Here is a 15,554-nt window from a genome sequence, read left to right on the forward strand (position 1 = left end):
TAGCTGTGGGTGTCATGACCCGGCGCAAAACACAGAGGCAACAGAGTCAGCTGATAGTTCAAATTGCCCCATTATTACTCAACTTTCCCCCCAAATGCAAACTGATAAACATTGGTTCCCCCCCCCCCCATGCCCTTCCAAATAGAGGACAAGGTTTACCTCTCCACCAAGTATTTACGGTTAAAGCTACCCTGTAAAAAGCTAGGACCAAAATTTATAGAACCTTTCCCTATCATGAAGATTATTAACCTTGTCACAATGCAGCTGAAACTCCCCTGCCTATTAGGGAAAGTGCATCAGGTTTTCCACAGTAGCTTGTTAAAGCCAGTAATAGGGTCTCAGGCCAGTGGACCGGATAGCCCCAAAGCTAATCATAGTGCAGGGAGTGCATTATTATCATAGTGCATTATGAGAGAAAAAAAATCCTAGAATCTGGACTGTACAAGGGGAGGCTACAATACCTGTGATGATCCAGGGCACGGCACAAAGGCAACATAGTTAGATAATCAGTAGGAGTCCCTTTATTAGCTCCAACTTTGCCCCCAATGTCCTGGTTATCTTCTGGCTAGAGAAAAACTCTCCCAGGAACAGCCTTTGGCTGCAGAGAATCAAACCCAAAAAGTAGCCAATAAAAATTGTAACTATAAGTCCAATCAAGGCAAGGTGAGGTAATTAGTCCAGCAGGGCAGGAGAAGGAATTCCAGACGTGAAGGAATGGCAGTAATTCAACATGGTTGGGAGGATGCCAGGAACACAGATAACCAAAGTCAACACAAGATAAACTCACATTTGTTCCCAGCAGACACTGCACTCAGCATGCATTTCTTTTAAACTCTCTTCCCAGGTGTGGCTAATGAAGGGAATCAGGGCCCTTTCTTCCCCCATAATCCACGCAACCCACATTGCTCTCTTTTCCATTCCTCCCTGTGTGCCCTAGGATGAATAGGGAGTGGGCCTGGGTCTTCCTCTGAATTCCCTCTCCCTTGTTCTACCTCTCTCCTGCTCTGCCTAGCCAGACTTTGCCCTTCCCCAGTTTCCTCCATAGCCAATGGAGCCACACTCCCACTCCCTGTCAACTGTTTGTCTTCCTCCCCAGATTCAGACTTCGACAGGGGCATGACAACCTAGTGCAATGGAAGGGATACCCATTGTCCGAGGCCACCTTGGTTAAAAGCTGGGATATAAAAGCAGATAGACTTATTAAGAATTTCCTCAATAAATTCCCTCAAAAGCCAAAAGAACTTCTGGGGGGAGGGATGGGTGACTGATGGAAGACTAATTTATTTTATTTTTTAATTTTCCAGGAACTTCTCTTGAGTTAAGGGGAGAGATCTGACTGTCAACTCTGAAGTGAACCTGCTGAAGCCATCTTTTGCTGCCTCATAATTGCATGAATCCTGAGAGGTGGAAGGGAGGGGGAAAGTAGATAGATTGGCTAACAGTTAAAACAAAAAGTTTTCTTATGGGAATCAAGGTCATCCCAACAGGTGGCAGTTGAAAGAGGAGAGGAGTGACCAAGCAGCCTGCCAGCTACTTTCATTAGATAATGTGACTGGTCACATCTATGAGGGGGAATATTTGTTCTTTTAATTAGGCTAAAACTGCAGGAACTTGTAGAGTTGGTTCTCCCTAGCTGTGCTGATATGATGTATCCAATAAACATGCTCTTTGAAGAATCTACGTGCCTTGGAGTTCTGCTTTTGATGGATGCATTACTTGGAATGCTACATTGTAATTATGTCAGTACAGAAGCTTCTCACTTTATGATATAAAAATCTTAAACTTGGAGATGAAGCTATACTGTAAATTATTTTGCAAAAGTCTAATTCTAATTTTATTCTTCTAGGGTCCAAAAGGAGCAAAGGGCCAGTCCTTCTATTCAGTATGTATTACTAGAATGAATTGAGTATATTTTCTCATCATACATTTATTTCTAGACTCAGGTACACACTGGCTTCCATTAAAGTAAGGATGTTCCATTGGGACCTTTTCTGCCATGAATGCTAATGCACATGCAGACATCAAACCTATATGTTGTTATATGGATATCTGCACGATGCCATATAATTTTTATGGTACTATGAGTGGTTAGTGAGAATGTGAAGGTAGTCAGCATGTCCAATATCCAAATAGAACTAAAAGAAAGCTGGTTAGGATTACTCACCGAGCATTTAAATTTGAGAAACTGAAATCTGATCATTTCTTATCTGTTGAAATGAATCCTAATATTTTCAAAACATATTGGAATGATGATTCTTTTAAATTCTTGATTTAAAAAAATCTATAATGCCTTGATATTGCTGCCTCAGGACACACAAGCTGCCAATTTTGGAACATTGCATTAATACACATTCTTGAAAACCTTTTTATCTAATAATATTTTTACATTTCATTTTTTTCATCCTTGTGAACTTATTGAATATGTACAGAAACATAGCTGTAAGTATCTCCACTTCATCTTTAATATTAAATGACAGAAATATCAACCAAGAGCACAAATTGTGAAGAACAGAGAATATGTTATATAAGAAAATACTGATTTAATTTAACCATTTATAATGGGAACAGTGAGGTTGTTAGCTCTAATTAATTGAATTTCATTTACTTAAAATATATGTATACTGTTTCCCATTAAAAATGATTACATGTTTGTTTAAGACTTAAATCATGTTGTTTGATTCTTGTGGGATTATAATAGCATAAAAATATAATGGAACAAGCATAGGTTGCATAACCAAAGCTACATTACTAACCTCTTAACTGAGGAGACCAGAAATTTTGTTTATGCACCACTAAAAGGTCATGTTAGATTACATTTCTTTGACTAGTTTTGATACTACAGTATGTTAATTGTCTACTATTTTTTTCACTTAGAAATGATTATACCACTAGTCATTCAGAGCTTCTGGTAATGTAGATACATCAAGAACATTATCTCTGGTCAAAAATATGAAAAGTATGGCTGTTTACATATGAGAATGCTAGCAAATAGTTGAGGCAATGTGATCAAGCCCAGTGTGGAAAAAACAGTGTGGAAAAAAACTCAAACATTTACACAAAAGTGATAAAACTACCAAGATGACCAGCTTTCTTTTTTACACATTGTTCCTTGCTGAGGCAATTATTGGATACCTATAATCATTAATAAGAACATCTTATAAGAGTATCTCCTCTCTTTAAGAATTTTCATAATCGTATTGCTTGAAATAATATTTTACTTTCTTTCTTCTGTGTAGCCTGCTGGACAGGTGAGTATTTTCCCAATAGTTAATTCTCCTTTTGTTCTGTATGAAAGTATAATGACCTCAGGCCTGTGCAGCTTCTTCTCCTTTTTTTTTTTTACTATTTTTCTGTTTTCTACATGCAGCCCTTGCTCCACCATTAATAGTAGAGTGAGTACAGGCACTTGAAGCAAGATTATTGGAAAGTTAGATGCAGATAAAGGATGCAGCTGCTTCAGAATGCATGCCTTCCAAAGGATGCAGCTCTTTTATTAATGAAGGATGGGTGCTTTGCTTGCTCCTCTTTTAAATGCTTTGTACCATTATCTTATTATTTATGTTGATTGCTTTTATTAGTATCCTATTATGATTTATGTTGATTGCTTATATAGTATCCTATGAGTATCACTGAATGTTGTATCTTATGATTTATGATGATTTTATTTTATGATTATGTTCATGATTTTTCACCTATTGCTTGTATGTTCACTACAGCTTATGCATCAGAGACAAATTCCTTGTGTGGCCAATCACATTTAGACAATATATCTATTCTATTCTATTTTCTATTCTATTCTAGTATGCATATGTGACACAGTTCTGCTTGTTATGTTTTGTTGTCCTGTCTACTTTTGTAACCCTAAAGAGTCCTAAAAAGGGCAGGATAATTAACTATCCAAAAAGATTGTCGTCCAATATGGTTGATTGCTATCTTTGGGCAAGATATGATTATTTTTATAATCTTATTTGCTTTCCAGGAATACCAAAATGTCCAGCATATCCAACAGAATTAGTATTTGCTTTGGATATATCTCAAGATACCAATCCTAAGATATTTGAAGAAATGAGAAAGACTGTCATTGATATTGTGAACCAAACAAACATCAGAGAGAGCAATTGTCCTGTGGGAGCCAGAGTGGCTGTTGTGTCCTACAGCTCCAACACCAACTATCTGATCCGCTTTACAGATTTCCAGAACAAGAACAAGTTGTTACAGGAGCTCAATAGACTTTATTTGCAGAGAACAACCAACAGACGGGACATTGGTGGATCCATGAGGTTTGTTGCCAGGCATCTCTTCAAGCGAACTCTCCAAGGTGCTAATGTGAGGAAAGTTGCTGTCTTCTTCAGCAATGGAGAGTCTGAACATCCTGACTCGATTGGTACAGCGGTCCTAGAGTTCAGTGCCTTAGGTATCCAGCCAGCAGTCATTTCTTTTAAAAGCATCCCTGAAATTACCCAAGCTTTTGAGGTGAGTAACTTGCCTTTTTTCTTTTTGGTTATCAGAAGCACTGTTTCAAGAAATTTAGCACATACTGTATGGAGCCTGATATGATATTTAAATGTTACAGATCAAATTACTATAAATGAAGGCCTTTTCATTGTTATAGCCTTTTTATTCTGTCCTACAGATATGTGCTATTCAATAAATATCCATACTGATTCCATCTACTATTCCTATGGAGCTACCAATGGGTGGTAGTTGGAATACAAAAACCCAGCCACTAATATAATTCTGGCTTTGTTGTGGTTATGCCTTTTGCTGAGTTTCTTTCTCACTGTGAGAAAAGAGGCATAAAACTGTATCTAGATTCTCTATGGGGAAAGATAAAGCCATTCCTTGAAGCAGCCAGGGAGGAAGAAGGATACTGGCAAATCAGCACAATTGTTTAATTGTAAGAAGGATATGGAAATATCTTAAATCAAGCAACAGAACAAGGTGAGGATTTCTATATCACAGCTCTAGAAGACTCAGTGCAAAAACTGTTTTTGCAAAATATTAATTCAAAATAATTAGGCTCAGCCTAATGAAGTGAGTTGGACACAGGGAGACAATATTGATCTAAAATTGAAATAACCTCCGCCCATAAAAGGATCCTGAAATGAAGACCAAACAGCCTAACTATCTTGTCTGGCTAATTCACCCATATGTTCTTCACAGACTAGGATTCTGCACAAAGGATTGTAATCTTGAAAGCCAAAACTGGGGTGTGAGTTTACTTGTCTTACCAGCATGGCACCATGGCACAGTAACAAAAGACAATGTATCATATCTATATGAAGAAGCTATTGTGGATAAATATGAAAAACTGTATTTATCCTTTGGTATTATACATTTCATGGGCAGCAGACAGAAGTTATTTTTCTGTATTGCAGTTTTATTAACTTAATTAGTTATGGTTTAAGGACATCTTTCCTATGATGAAGAGAATATATATTTTATGAAATCCCAACCGTCAAGCATCAATTCTTATCAAACATTGTCCTGCAAGCTGTCATTGGATTTAATAATGATGCAGATAGAGTCAGACATCTTGTTGCCAAGCTGTGCCAAGTTATATTTTTATTTTCCATTACTTTAGATGGACAGCACAGGATTGTTTCAAGTTATCCACCTCCATCAGAAGAGTGATTATCTTTCAGTCTTAGAAAGACTTCAGGTGTGCGTAATTTGCTATGGTAAGAACAAATGAAAATTGCAAAGTAATCAGATCTCAATTTCAATAATTTTCTATAATTAAAATATTTGTGTATTATTTGTAGACAAATGCAGACCAGATGAATCTTGCTTCAGAACGCAACCTTTCAAAACTGAGGCTTATATGGATGCTGCATTCATTCTGGAAAATTCCAGGAAAATAAGCACTACTGGATTTGAAGAACTAAAACATTTCCTAAGTAGAGTATTGGACAGCTTTGAAATTTCTACAGATCCAAAGACCTCTTTGATAGGTGATCGGATAGCTGTTGTGAGTCATGCTCCACTGAATTTCCAATTCCAAAGACAAGAACTTCCAGTAAAAATTGAATTTGACTTGGTGACATATGAAAGTAAAAAACAAATGAAGAGGCATATTGAAAAGTCTTTTCAGAAACTAAATGGAGAAGCAGCACTTGGCCATGCCATAAAGTGGACAATTGATAATATCTTTTCAGAGGGACTTAACCAGAGAGAAAAAAAGGCTATTTTTATCATATCTGTTGGGGAAACAAGTCCTTGGGATAAGGAAGTGTTGAGTGATGCAGCCCTAAGAGCCAAATGCAAAGGCTATGCTGTATTTGTGCTTTCAATAGGACCTCAATATGATTACATAGAACTTATGGAACTGTCAAGCCTTCCTTTGGAACATCACATAGTACAGCTTGGCAGAATCCACAAAGCTGAACTTGAATATGCAGTCAAATTTCTGAAGCCATTAATACATCTGCTCAAAAGTAAGTTGCATGATAGCTGACTGCTTTGCTGAGCTCTCCAAAAAAGAAAAGAAAAAATACTGTTAGAGAATGTTGCTTTTGTTTCTATTGAATATGCAGGACTTTCTCTTTAGGGAAATGTTTATATCTTTTAGAAAATGATAATTCATTAAACATCTATTTCAACTGTGCAGTAATAAAGATGAAAGCAATGTTTGAAAATATTTTAGCCAAATCAGGTAAAATAGTTGGGTGAGGTCCAGATTCATAACTAGAAAGACTGAAATAATCTTGAAAAAAAGATTGATACAATCTTTTTTAAGGCAAATTAAAAGATGTAAGACATGGGTTGAATTCTTTGGACTGAGTTAGCTGAAATGCTAAACCAGTAACTTTGTGTTCAGATCAACTGCCATGAGAAGAACCAGGTTATTACTACCTCATCTTTTTATGTATCTGCCAGAAAAGTAAGGAAAAATTATCATATCCTTGGAGATTCAGTATCTCATACTTAGTCCAGGTTTTCCGCAGGTAGGTCTTCCTGCAGTAAGACAAAAAGAAGAAAAAGTTGGCTATATATTTTAAAACAACATAAATAAATACATTAACATAAATACATAAATACATTAACCTGTAATTATTAATAAATTAATAAATAAACCTTTTAAAAATTTACTTTTTCTAACTTGCAACATTTATTAACTTTAGATAGTTATTTGTTATCTTCCCAGTACTATTTTCTGAGCTAATGTAATTAAGAAAAGTTATCACAATAATTTAGAATAGGAAACTGGAGATGATAAATCAGAACTAAATAGGAAAAAAAAACCTGCCCTTTGCATCCCAGAATATTTTGAAACTTTGACAACTGGTTCTGGTCTGATTGTAAATATTAGCCTTGATTTGAAGGGAAATCATGAATTTATCACATTTCAGTGTTCCCACATTTTACTCTATGTTTTACAGGATAGGCAGTGCCACCCTTCAGGGTTTTGGAGAAGCAAACTGGAGACTCTCTGCATACCTAGAAACTGAACAGAATATTGTCCATGTGCATCTATTCCTTCCCAAAGAAACAATCCTTCTCTGCTTTGAAATCCTGGGTTCAGTCAGAAATACTTATTGTGATGACCTGGGGTGTGACACAAAGGCAACCCAGCCAGTTAATAAGAATGCCTTTATTAGCTTCAACTTTGCCACCCAATGTTCCAGTTACCTTCTAGTCTTGAGAAAAACTCTCCCAGGAACCTGCAACCGCTTTTGGCTGCTGATATTCCAATCCAAAACAGTGTAAACAGAAAACTTTAAACTATAAATCCAACAAAGCAAGATAAAGTAATACACCTGGCAGGGCAAACTAAGGAGTTCCAGAAGTGAAGTAACATAGCAGTAAATCCAACCAGTTGGGAGGATTCCAGGAACTAAGATAACAGCAACCAACATTAGATAAACTCAACATTTGTTCCCAACAAACACCCCTCCCAACTGGTTCTTTAAACTCCCTCCCCAGATGTGCCTTGTGAAGGGAATTGGGGCCCTTTCCTCCCTTGTAAGCCATGCAACCCACATGGCTCTCTTCTCCATTCTTCTCTGCGTGCCCTAGGATGAAGAGGAGGTGGGCCTTGGTCTTCCTCTGAACCCCCTCTTCTTTGTTCTACATCTTCCCTACTCTGCCCAGCCTGATTTTGCCCTTCCCGTTTCCTCCACAGCCAACAGAACCATTCTCCCGCTCCCTGACACTGTTTGTCTTCCTCCTCGGATTCAGACTCTCACGGGGGCATGACACTTATAATAAAGAAACACTTCATACTTTTAAAAAAGATTTTAAAAATCCAAATAATCTCAGAAAACAAAGATTAAGGATTAAGTTAAAGATTATATCTGAAATTTTGGAGAATCACTGTGCTTTGAAAGTACATGATAGTGGATTAAATAAAACATTAGGCTATGTTTTATATTAAGATAGGAACTGAAAACAGTAAAACCTTATTTTGGCACAGAGTTTGAGGTTGCAGTTTTCTCACATGTGAAAGTAAATATCTACCTGTTATCTAATTATTCTACCTGTGAGACTTCCAGAAATCCTTCGTTTGAAACAGTAACTCCAAGACAGGCATAATCTCAAAACTTTATTCAGAACAAAAAAACCTGGTATCCTCCGGTGGAATTTCAGTACTGGTATACCTCCCACAAAATTCCACCTACCTCCATCCACTTTCACACCTCATTAATCACGTGAACCAATTATCTTGCATGTACAATTTTTTACTACATCACTCTCTGTGACCTTGACTTTCAAACTCATATTTTTTCCTACTAAAAACTATGTCATTACATCACTTACCTCCCAGCACTGATGACAGCAATGAATTTCAGAGCTGACACTACCCTGAATGGAATGGCATCCTTTCCTGTCATGAGTCCTCTGCATTTGAAGGCCTGTGAAACAACTTTCTATGAAAATAGCATGTTAAAATGTTCACTTATCCTTCAGATTTACCTCCAGGCTCAGCACAACCTTCACTTGTTGTCTAACCATTCATCAAGTTGAAAACAAAAATATAAAAGCTCACTGAAGCAAGGCAGCCAGCAGTCCAATACAGCAACAGCAAGAACCATATTAATCAGTGTGGTTGGCTATAGGCTTCACTTTTAACTTGCATATGTTGCTTCAATGGGATTGGCCCACTCTTCTTATTCTGACAGAAGGGGCCTAGTGCAGACCCTATTAGTCAAGGAATTTAATCTGCCAGGATCCAGGAAAAGTGCCTTTTATGCCATGACACTTGCCCTGTGGAACATCTTGCTGCTGGAAGTGAAATGCCTCCCCACCTTCTGGCCTTCTGAAAAGGCTTGGGACCTCAGTAGAGAGCTGCATAAGGCTAGAGTGTGTGTGTGTGTGCGTGTGTGCACGCGCAGCCTCCCCCCGAAACTGTTATGCAACAGCAGTAATTCTAACGTGATACATCTTGGTTTTATTTAATAAATAACATATAATTACTAGAAATTAATGTCTCCAAGTTCCACCAATGTTTTGTTTTGTTGGGAAAGAAGGTTCAGGTCTTCTTTCAGGTGATTTAGAAATTATTTAGGAGTTCTTTACAAAAGCGAATAAAGATTATGTTATGCTATCTAGCTTTGAGTTTTAATTACTGTAGAAAGCAAGGGACTGGAGAAGTCAGTAAAATTACAAACACACCATTCAAACCCACTTTTTAGCAATAATCCTCCCCCTTGCTGTTGTTTAATTACATTATAAAATGTGAAAAATTATAAATACAGATAGCTGAATAAAGTGATATTTGTATGATAGAAACTAGAACAGATTACAAGCTGTGACAATTTAGATAAGCTAAACTAAAGCTGAGGAAAACAAAGTTTAAATGAATGTTAAATATGACTTCTAAAATATTTATGAACATTGGGCTGTTTAAACAGTGCAATTAATGCTAAGTATGACATTGATAAACAGTTGCAAAATCCTTCAAATTATTTTATGAGAAAGCTTTCAAAGCTGACACTACCCTGAATGGAATGGCATACTTTCCTGTCATGGCTCCTCTGCATTTGAAGACTTATTTATGAAGGTTTATTTAATACTGTTGTACCCAATTCGGGTCTAAGTCTGCTGCCAAAGTCAATGATGGACGCCAGACACGAGGTGCAGGTTTTCTGATTGCTTTTAATTGGAGTACTCCAAGGAAAAGGGCTCCTGGTCAAAATGCCAAGAACCAAGAACAAAGGATTAAGTAAGCTGTATACTTTTTCACTAAAGGAGGAGGCAGGACAAAGTGAGATAATAAGAAATATTATTTAATAAACTTTTTAGTAATAATTCTACAATTTGTTCTCTTGGTCTCTAGTTGTCCCTATTCCTAAGACTTGGCTAATGAATGCTTCAGGAGTGATCTAATACACATTTGGTTTGCTGTAAGCCATCTCTATTCCTAACTTTTAGCTGAGGTCTGCAAGTTGCCTAACTCTTGTTACTTTTATCAGCTTTCTAACTACCCAGAATTGTTACAAGCTTTACATGTGCATATTTCCTGTGGATAAGAATTCTTCGTTCTTGCCAGACTGACTCCACAATTGCAGTCTTCCTGATTTATTTTCAAGTGTGTGCCATGACCTGGCTTTATTTTAACACACAGCCCATCAATACTGAAGTTTCCACTGTATTTTTTTATTTTATTTTTTGTTAAACAATAAATGTTTAAAAAGAACATTAAAAAAGAGAAAAAGGAAAAACAAAACAAAAACAAAAAGAATCTTCTTGGAAAAAATAGATAGTTATTTAATTTCTAACTTCCCCCTTCTTTATACAATTTACATTGTCTGTAGACATTTAGACTGCCTTAAAAACCATATTGTAAATATTTCTATTTGCCTTGCTGTGCCATGTATTGTGTATACGTAAGCCATTATTGCTGAATTTGAATTTTATCTTGCTATTTTTTTACAGACAGATCCTTTTTATTTCTTTTTTATTGTTTTGTATATTCCGTTAATTTCACTATTCTCCAAGTTTAAATTTTTAGTCAGACATTGTTAGCTTAGTCATAAAACTCAGTACAATCCATTCTTGAAAATTCAGCTATTTCTTATTTCACCAAATTTTAAGATTCTTTTTTCTCCATCAGTTGATGGAGACATTAATGTAGACTTTTTAAAAATAATAACACTTTCAAAATTTGCTTATTAATGAAATTAAGAAAAAATATGTAGCATTTTTATGTATTGCATTAAAACATTTGCCAATACATTGACTCCAGTTTCTATTACATTATTTTTTTGCAGCACTCCATTTGACAAGACTCCACCAAATAAAATTCATTTAATTGATGAGAATGGCTCTGCTTTTCCAGAACACCTGCAAAGTGATTCTTTATTCCCTGAAAAGATAGCCAGCAATGCTCATCCATCTATTGTAAGTAGATTTTCATTTTTTAAAGCACCTTTTATACATTGCCCAATTACATTATTTTAATTAGCCAGCTATGTAACTGTGTAAATTAAGATATAAACATTGCAAATATTGCTTCTTTCCCTGCTGTTGCATAGATAATGTCCTTTGTTGTGATTTCTTCCACTATCCACCATTACACGTCTATGTATAAAGAATATTTAATACTAAATATTACTTGGATCAGGCATGTACAGTAGCTGTATAATTAATAATATATAAAGATATTTGGATAGTTAAACTTTCAGCCTCAGACTACCTTACCATATTTCTGCTGGGCCACATGCAGAAGGTATAGTCTACAAGTTACAATTTGACCATTATGTGGAGTTCAAAGAAGATACAAAAACTTGACATTCATTTCCAGGCTTCCAATTTTGATTGTGGTAGGATGGGTTTGGCATTTGGTTCTCTTTCTTTCCTCCCAATTGGTTCATTTCTGCAAAGTACATAAGCTTGTGACCAGTTTAGCTATTCATGCCTTGATGACCACCATGCAGAGGTAAGCTGACTGTCTGAACAATCCCAGACAGACTTGCAGTTTATTTGCTACCAGTAGTACCAGACATCTCCTGAATGTTTAAGATTCCAACTTTCATTTTACCAGCCAGCATGGCCAGGATAAACTGACTGAAGATCAAGAAATGTGATTAGCATCAAATTGCTTGTTACTGAATTAGATGGGTCACTATTATATTATATTATATTATATTATATTATATTATATTATATTATATTATATTATATTATATTATATTATATTATATTATATTATATTATATTATATTATATTATATTATTATATTATATTATTATATTATATTATATTATATTATATTATATTATATTATATTATATTATATTATATTATATTATATTATATTATATTATATTATATTATATTATATTATATTATATTATATTATATTATATTATATTATATTATATACCTGGGAGTGATTGTAGCATTAAGTATCAATGTATGCTCAACGGTATTGAAAATTATATAATCCATATGGCAATTCTTAATTTTAATCTTCCTGTGATTAAATATTATATTTTTGTAACAATTTATGGAAATCACTCAAGAATGGATCTAAGATTTGGGGTGACAGACATGTGTACCTCTGCAGTTTTGAGTTTTATATCTTTTCTTAATCCAGTGGCCTTAGTCAGTTAATAGGATTGGTATTGATCAAGGATTTATGGGAACTATAAATCATATTTTAAGGATGTCTTGTGGGAAAAGTTGATTATTCTTTTATAACAATATAAGAAATTACAATTTTTAATCAGTAAACATTTTTCCTTTCATTTTCAGATGTTTGGAAATTAATGAAGTGTTCAAATCTACCATTAGACTAATGAAATAACCTTTGTTGAATGTTGTCAAATATTTTACGTAAATTTGACTAATCTTCCACATTATTTCTTTGAAAATTTGAAAAAACAAACCAATTGATGTCAGAACAGCAGGAAAAAAAATCTAAAAGAATTGAAGAAAAATCGGGAAAGAACAACATGATTGTATTAGCAAGACAAGCTAAAGGCTATTAAGGACAAAAGATTTTCATTTGTGAATCTATAACCTCAATTTTAGTTTTTCTGTTGAAATAGGAAGATCATGAAATTTAAATAGCTTGAAGAATTTTGGACAGAAAAGACTTTAAACACAATAACTGCACATTGCCAGTATAATATTTTTAAATGGGAACTTGCTTTATATTCAATGTGATAATATTGGTATGCAGAATCTATTCCAGTTCATATAAGTTAGTTGAGTATAAAGTCACTAGTAATAAAGACCTGAAATTTCAATATTGCCTGGATTTTTTCTTAAAAAATGATTAATGTCCCAATTTATAATGCCCTTGGCAATTGTGCTGAAGCAATAGAAGACTGTTGATATATGCAATATAGTCCTAAATTAGAATAATGCATAGTATAAAATTATGAAATGTTTTAAGCAACAGTTGCTGTGTTTTCTTAATTAATTCTTCAATCTGAATTTAAATTTGCAGGGGAAAAGGAAACACAAACAAATTGTGTATACCTGACAAAAACTGACATACTGAATTATAATGCTTAAACTCTGCATTTTTGAAGCTCTCTTCCATCCTACATCTAGATAAGTTAAGTTAATAAGTTAAAACCAAGATGAGCCACAAACAGATACATGGATATGAGAAAATAGTTTTTGAAACTGAACAAATATGAACACATATGAAACTTCAACTATTTTGACCACTTCAGTAATTTTTCAATAATAAAATATAGATGACAATAGCTATTAGGTGAATCACCACAACTTTCTGTCTAGACAGATGTCTATTAGTTTCAGTTTTTGAGTTTCAGTTTTTCTGGATAATTACCCAAAGAACTTTTGCTGCCTCTTGCTACTTTGTCATGTGGTATCAACACAAGTAGTTCTCTCACAATTAAACCTTGTATACTATTCTCATTGGGACTTCCAGGACATTAACATCAGACAGATTACAGTACAATCAAGTACAACAGAAATTTGTTCTGGGTCCTTAGCTTTCAATCTGTTGGATTTCAAACACACTTAGTCAGCAAGTTTAGTGGCCATAGATTGTGAGTTATTCAATAATATCTGGAGGGCCATAGATTCCTTACTGCTGCTATAAATTTCCACACAAAAGTAATTTTCTTATATATAGTATAGTTCCATGAAACATACAGATAATCATTCTTGATTTATGATACTTATATAGATTCTGTTGTGAATTAAGTCTTCTGTCTGGTCCGAGAAACAAGCGGGAGGCAGCATGACTATATAAAGAGCGCTGTCAGACACGATCAGCTGTCGCCTGTCAGTCACTATGTTAGTGCGCTGTTTATGTTTTACATTTACAGCATTTAGCTATTAAAATAAAAGGGTTACCTGAATCATCTGGTCTGTCTCAGTAATTCCCACTCTTATTTAACACTGGTGATGAAGATGGGATAGAGAAGGGAGACAACCAGCTGGAGATTCAGAATCTGTTTGCTGAAGTCACTCAGAATCTGTTAGCTGAAGTTACTCAGAGCTGAAGTTACTGTTGAAGTCACTCAGAGCTGTCCATTGCTGAAATGGCAATGGCACTCTCCTTTGCCCCATATCAGTTGAGAACTGATACTTGGGAATCTTATCTTGACAGATTTGAGTGTTTTATTAAGGCAAATGACCTGCACGATATTTCAGCAGAAAGGAAAAAAGTGGTTTTTTTTAAAGTTTTTGTGGCGCTGAAGTTTTTGACATGGCAGCTGCGCTCTTGTCACCTCAGACAGTACATGAGGTATCTTGGGAGACTATTTTAAGGGTCCTAGGAAGCTATTTTGTGCCTAAGCCATCCAGAATAGCTAGGAGACACACTTTTCATAGGCATTATCAGGCTGAGGGCAAGAATATATATTACATGGCTGCTCTAAGAAAAGCCACTCAGCATTGTGGCTTCAGGGAACTAGATGATAATCCTTTTGGATCAATTAGTCTATGAAGTTAGAGACCTCCGCCTTCAATGACATTTGCTAGTTAAGCCAGATTTATCACTGCAGCAAGCTATTGATGAAGCTCAGGCAGCTGAGCTGTCTAATCAATCTCCAGCTGAAATACCGGGATCAGGTGAGACAGTTACAGGTAGAGAGAACCAGTCTGTTCATATGGAACAGACTGAAGAAGATATAGATCCTGACCAGGATATTAATCACCTCAGAACACCAATGGCCAAAAAATGGTCTGGTGAAGCAAAACCTCACTAGACAATACCTTTTTGTTTAGGCTGTGGGGGAAATCACCAGAGACAGGTTTGTACATTTAAAAATGCAGTCTGTCTTTGCTGCCAAAAGAAAGGGCACTTAGTTAAAGTTTGTAGGGCTCTTCTACCACCACTTCAGAACCCAAATTTTCAAAATACCAGGGAGAAAGGAACAGCTCATTATGAAGATTGCTTCACATTAGAGGGGCTGGATAGGAATATCAAAGCAGTTTTTGGGCAAACAAATAGACTAGGGGGAAAGATTTTTTTTTGTAAATGTAAAAATTGAGAATAGTCCCTTTAAAAAGGGAAATAGATACAGGGGCTTCCCTATCAATTATTTCTTGGAGTACTATCAAAAGCCTGGTTCCACAGATGTCAAAGAAATGTTTACAGCCCTGCAGCATTCACCTCAGA

At 35.4% G+C, this 15,554-nt stretch overlaps 2 protein-coding genes across 2 annotated transcripts in view; both read left to right on the plus strand.

Annotated features, from left to right (window-relative positions):
• The window catches only part of LOC113421378 (collagen alpha-6(VI) chain), a 52,622-nt gene extending 48,861 nt beyond the window's left edge, over positions 1–3,761 (plus strand). Inside the window, 3 exon segments of the mRNA XM_087947316.1 lie at positions 1,847–1,882; positions 3,237–3,248; positions 3,717–3,761. Of these exon segments, the coding sequence (XP_087803442.1) occupies positions 1,847–1,882; positions 3,237–3,248; positions 3,717–3,761 (93 nt within the window).
• On the plus strand, positions 3,699–12,833 carry LOC148128873 (collagen alpha-6(VI) chain-like). The gene is made up of 6 exons (XM_087947317.1): positions 3,699–4,473; positions 5,585–5,681; positions 5,766–6,437; positions 6,572–6,668; positions 11,214–11,343; positions 12,701–12,833. The coding sequence occupies exons 1-6, from the start codon at positions 3,919–3,921 to the stop codon at positions 12,713–12,715; spliced, it is 1,566 nt and encodes a 521-aa protein (XP_087803443.1). The 5' UTR covers positions 3,699–3,918; the 3' UTR covers positions 12,716–12,833.
• Positions 12,834–15,554: the final 2,721 nt, after the last annotated feature.

Source organism: Notechis scutatus, chromosome Z, assembly GCF_049901735.1.
Source record: "Notechis scutatus isolate UNSWTSFEM ecotype Mainland chromosome Z, rNotScu1.2, whole genome shotgun sequence".
Taxonomy (NCBI): domain Eukaryota; kingdom Metazoa; phylum Chordata; class Lepidosauria; order Squamata; family Elapidae; genus Notechis; species Notechis scutatus.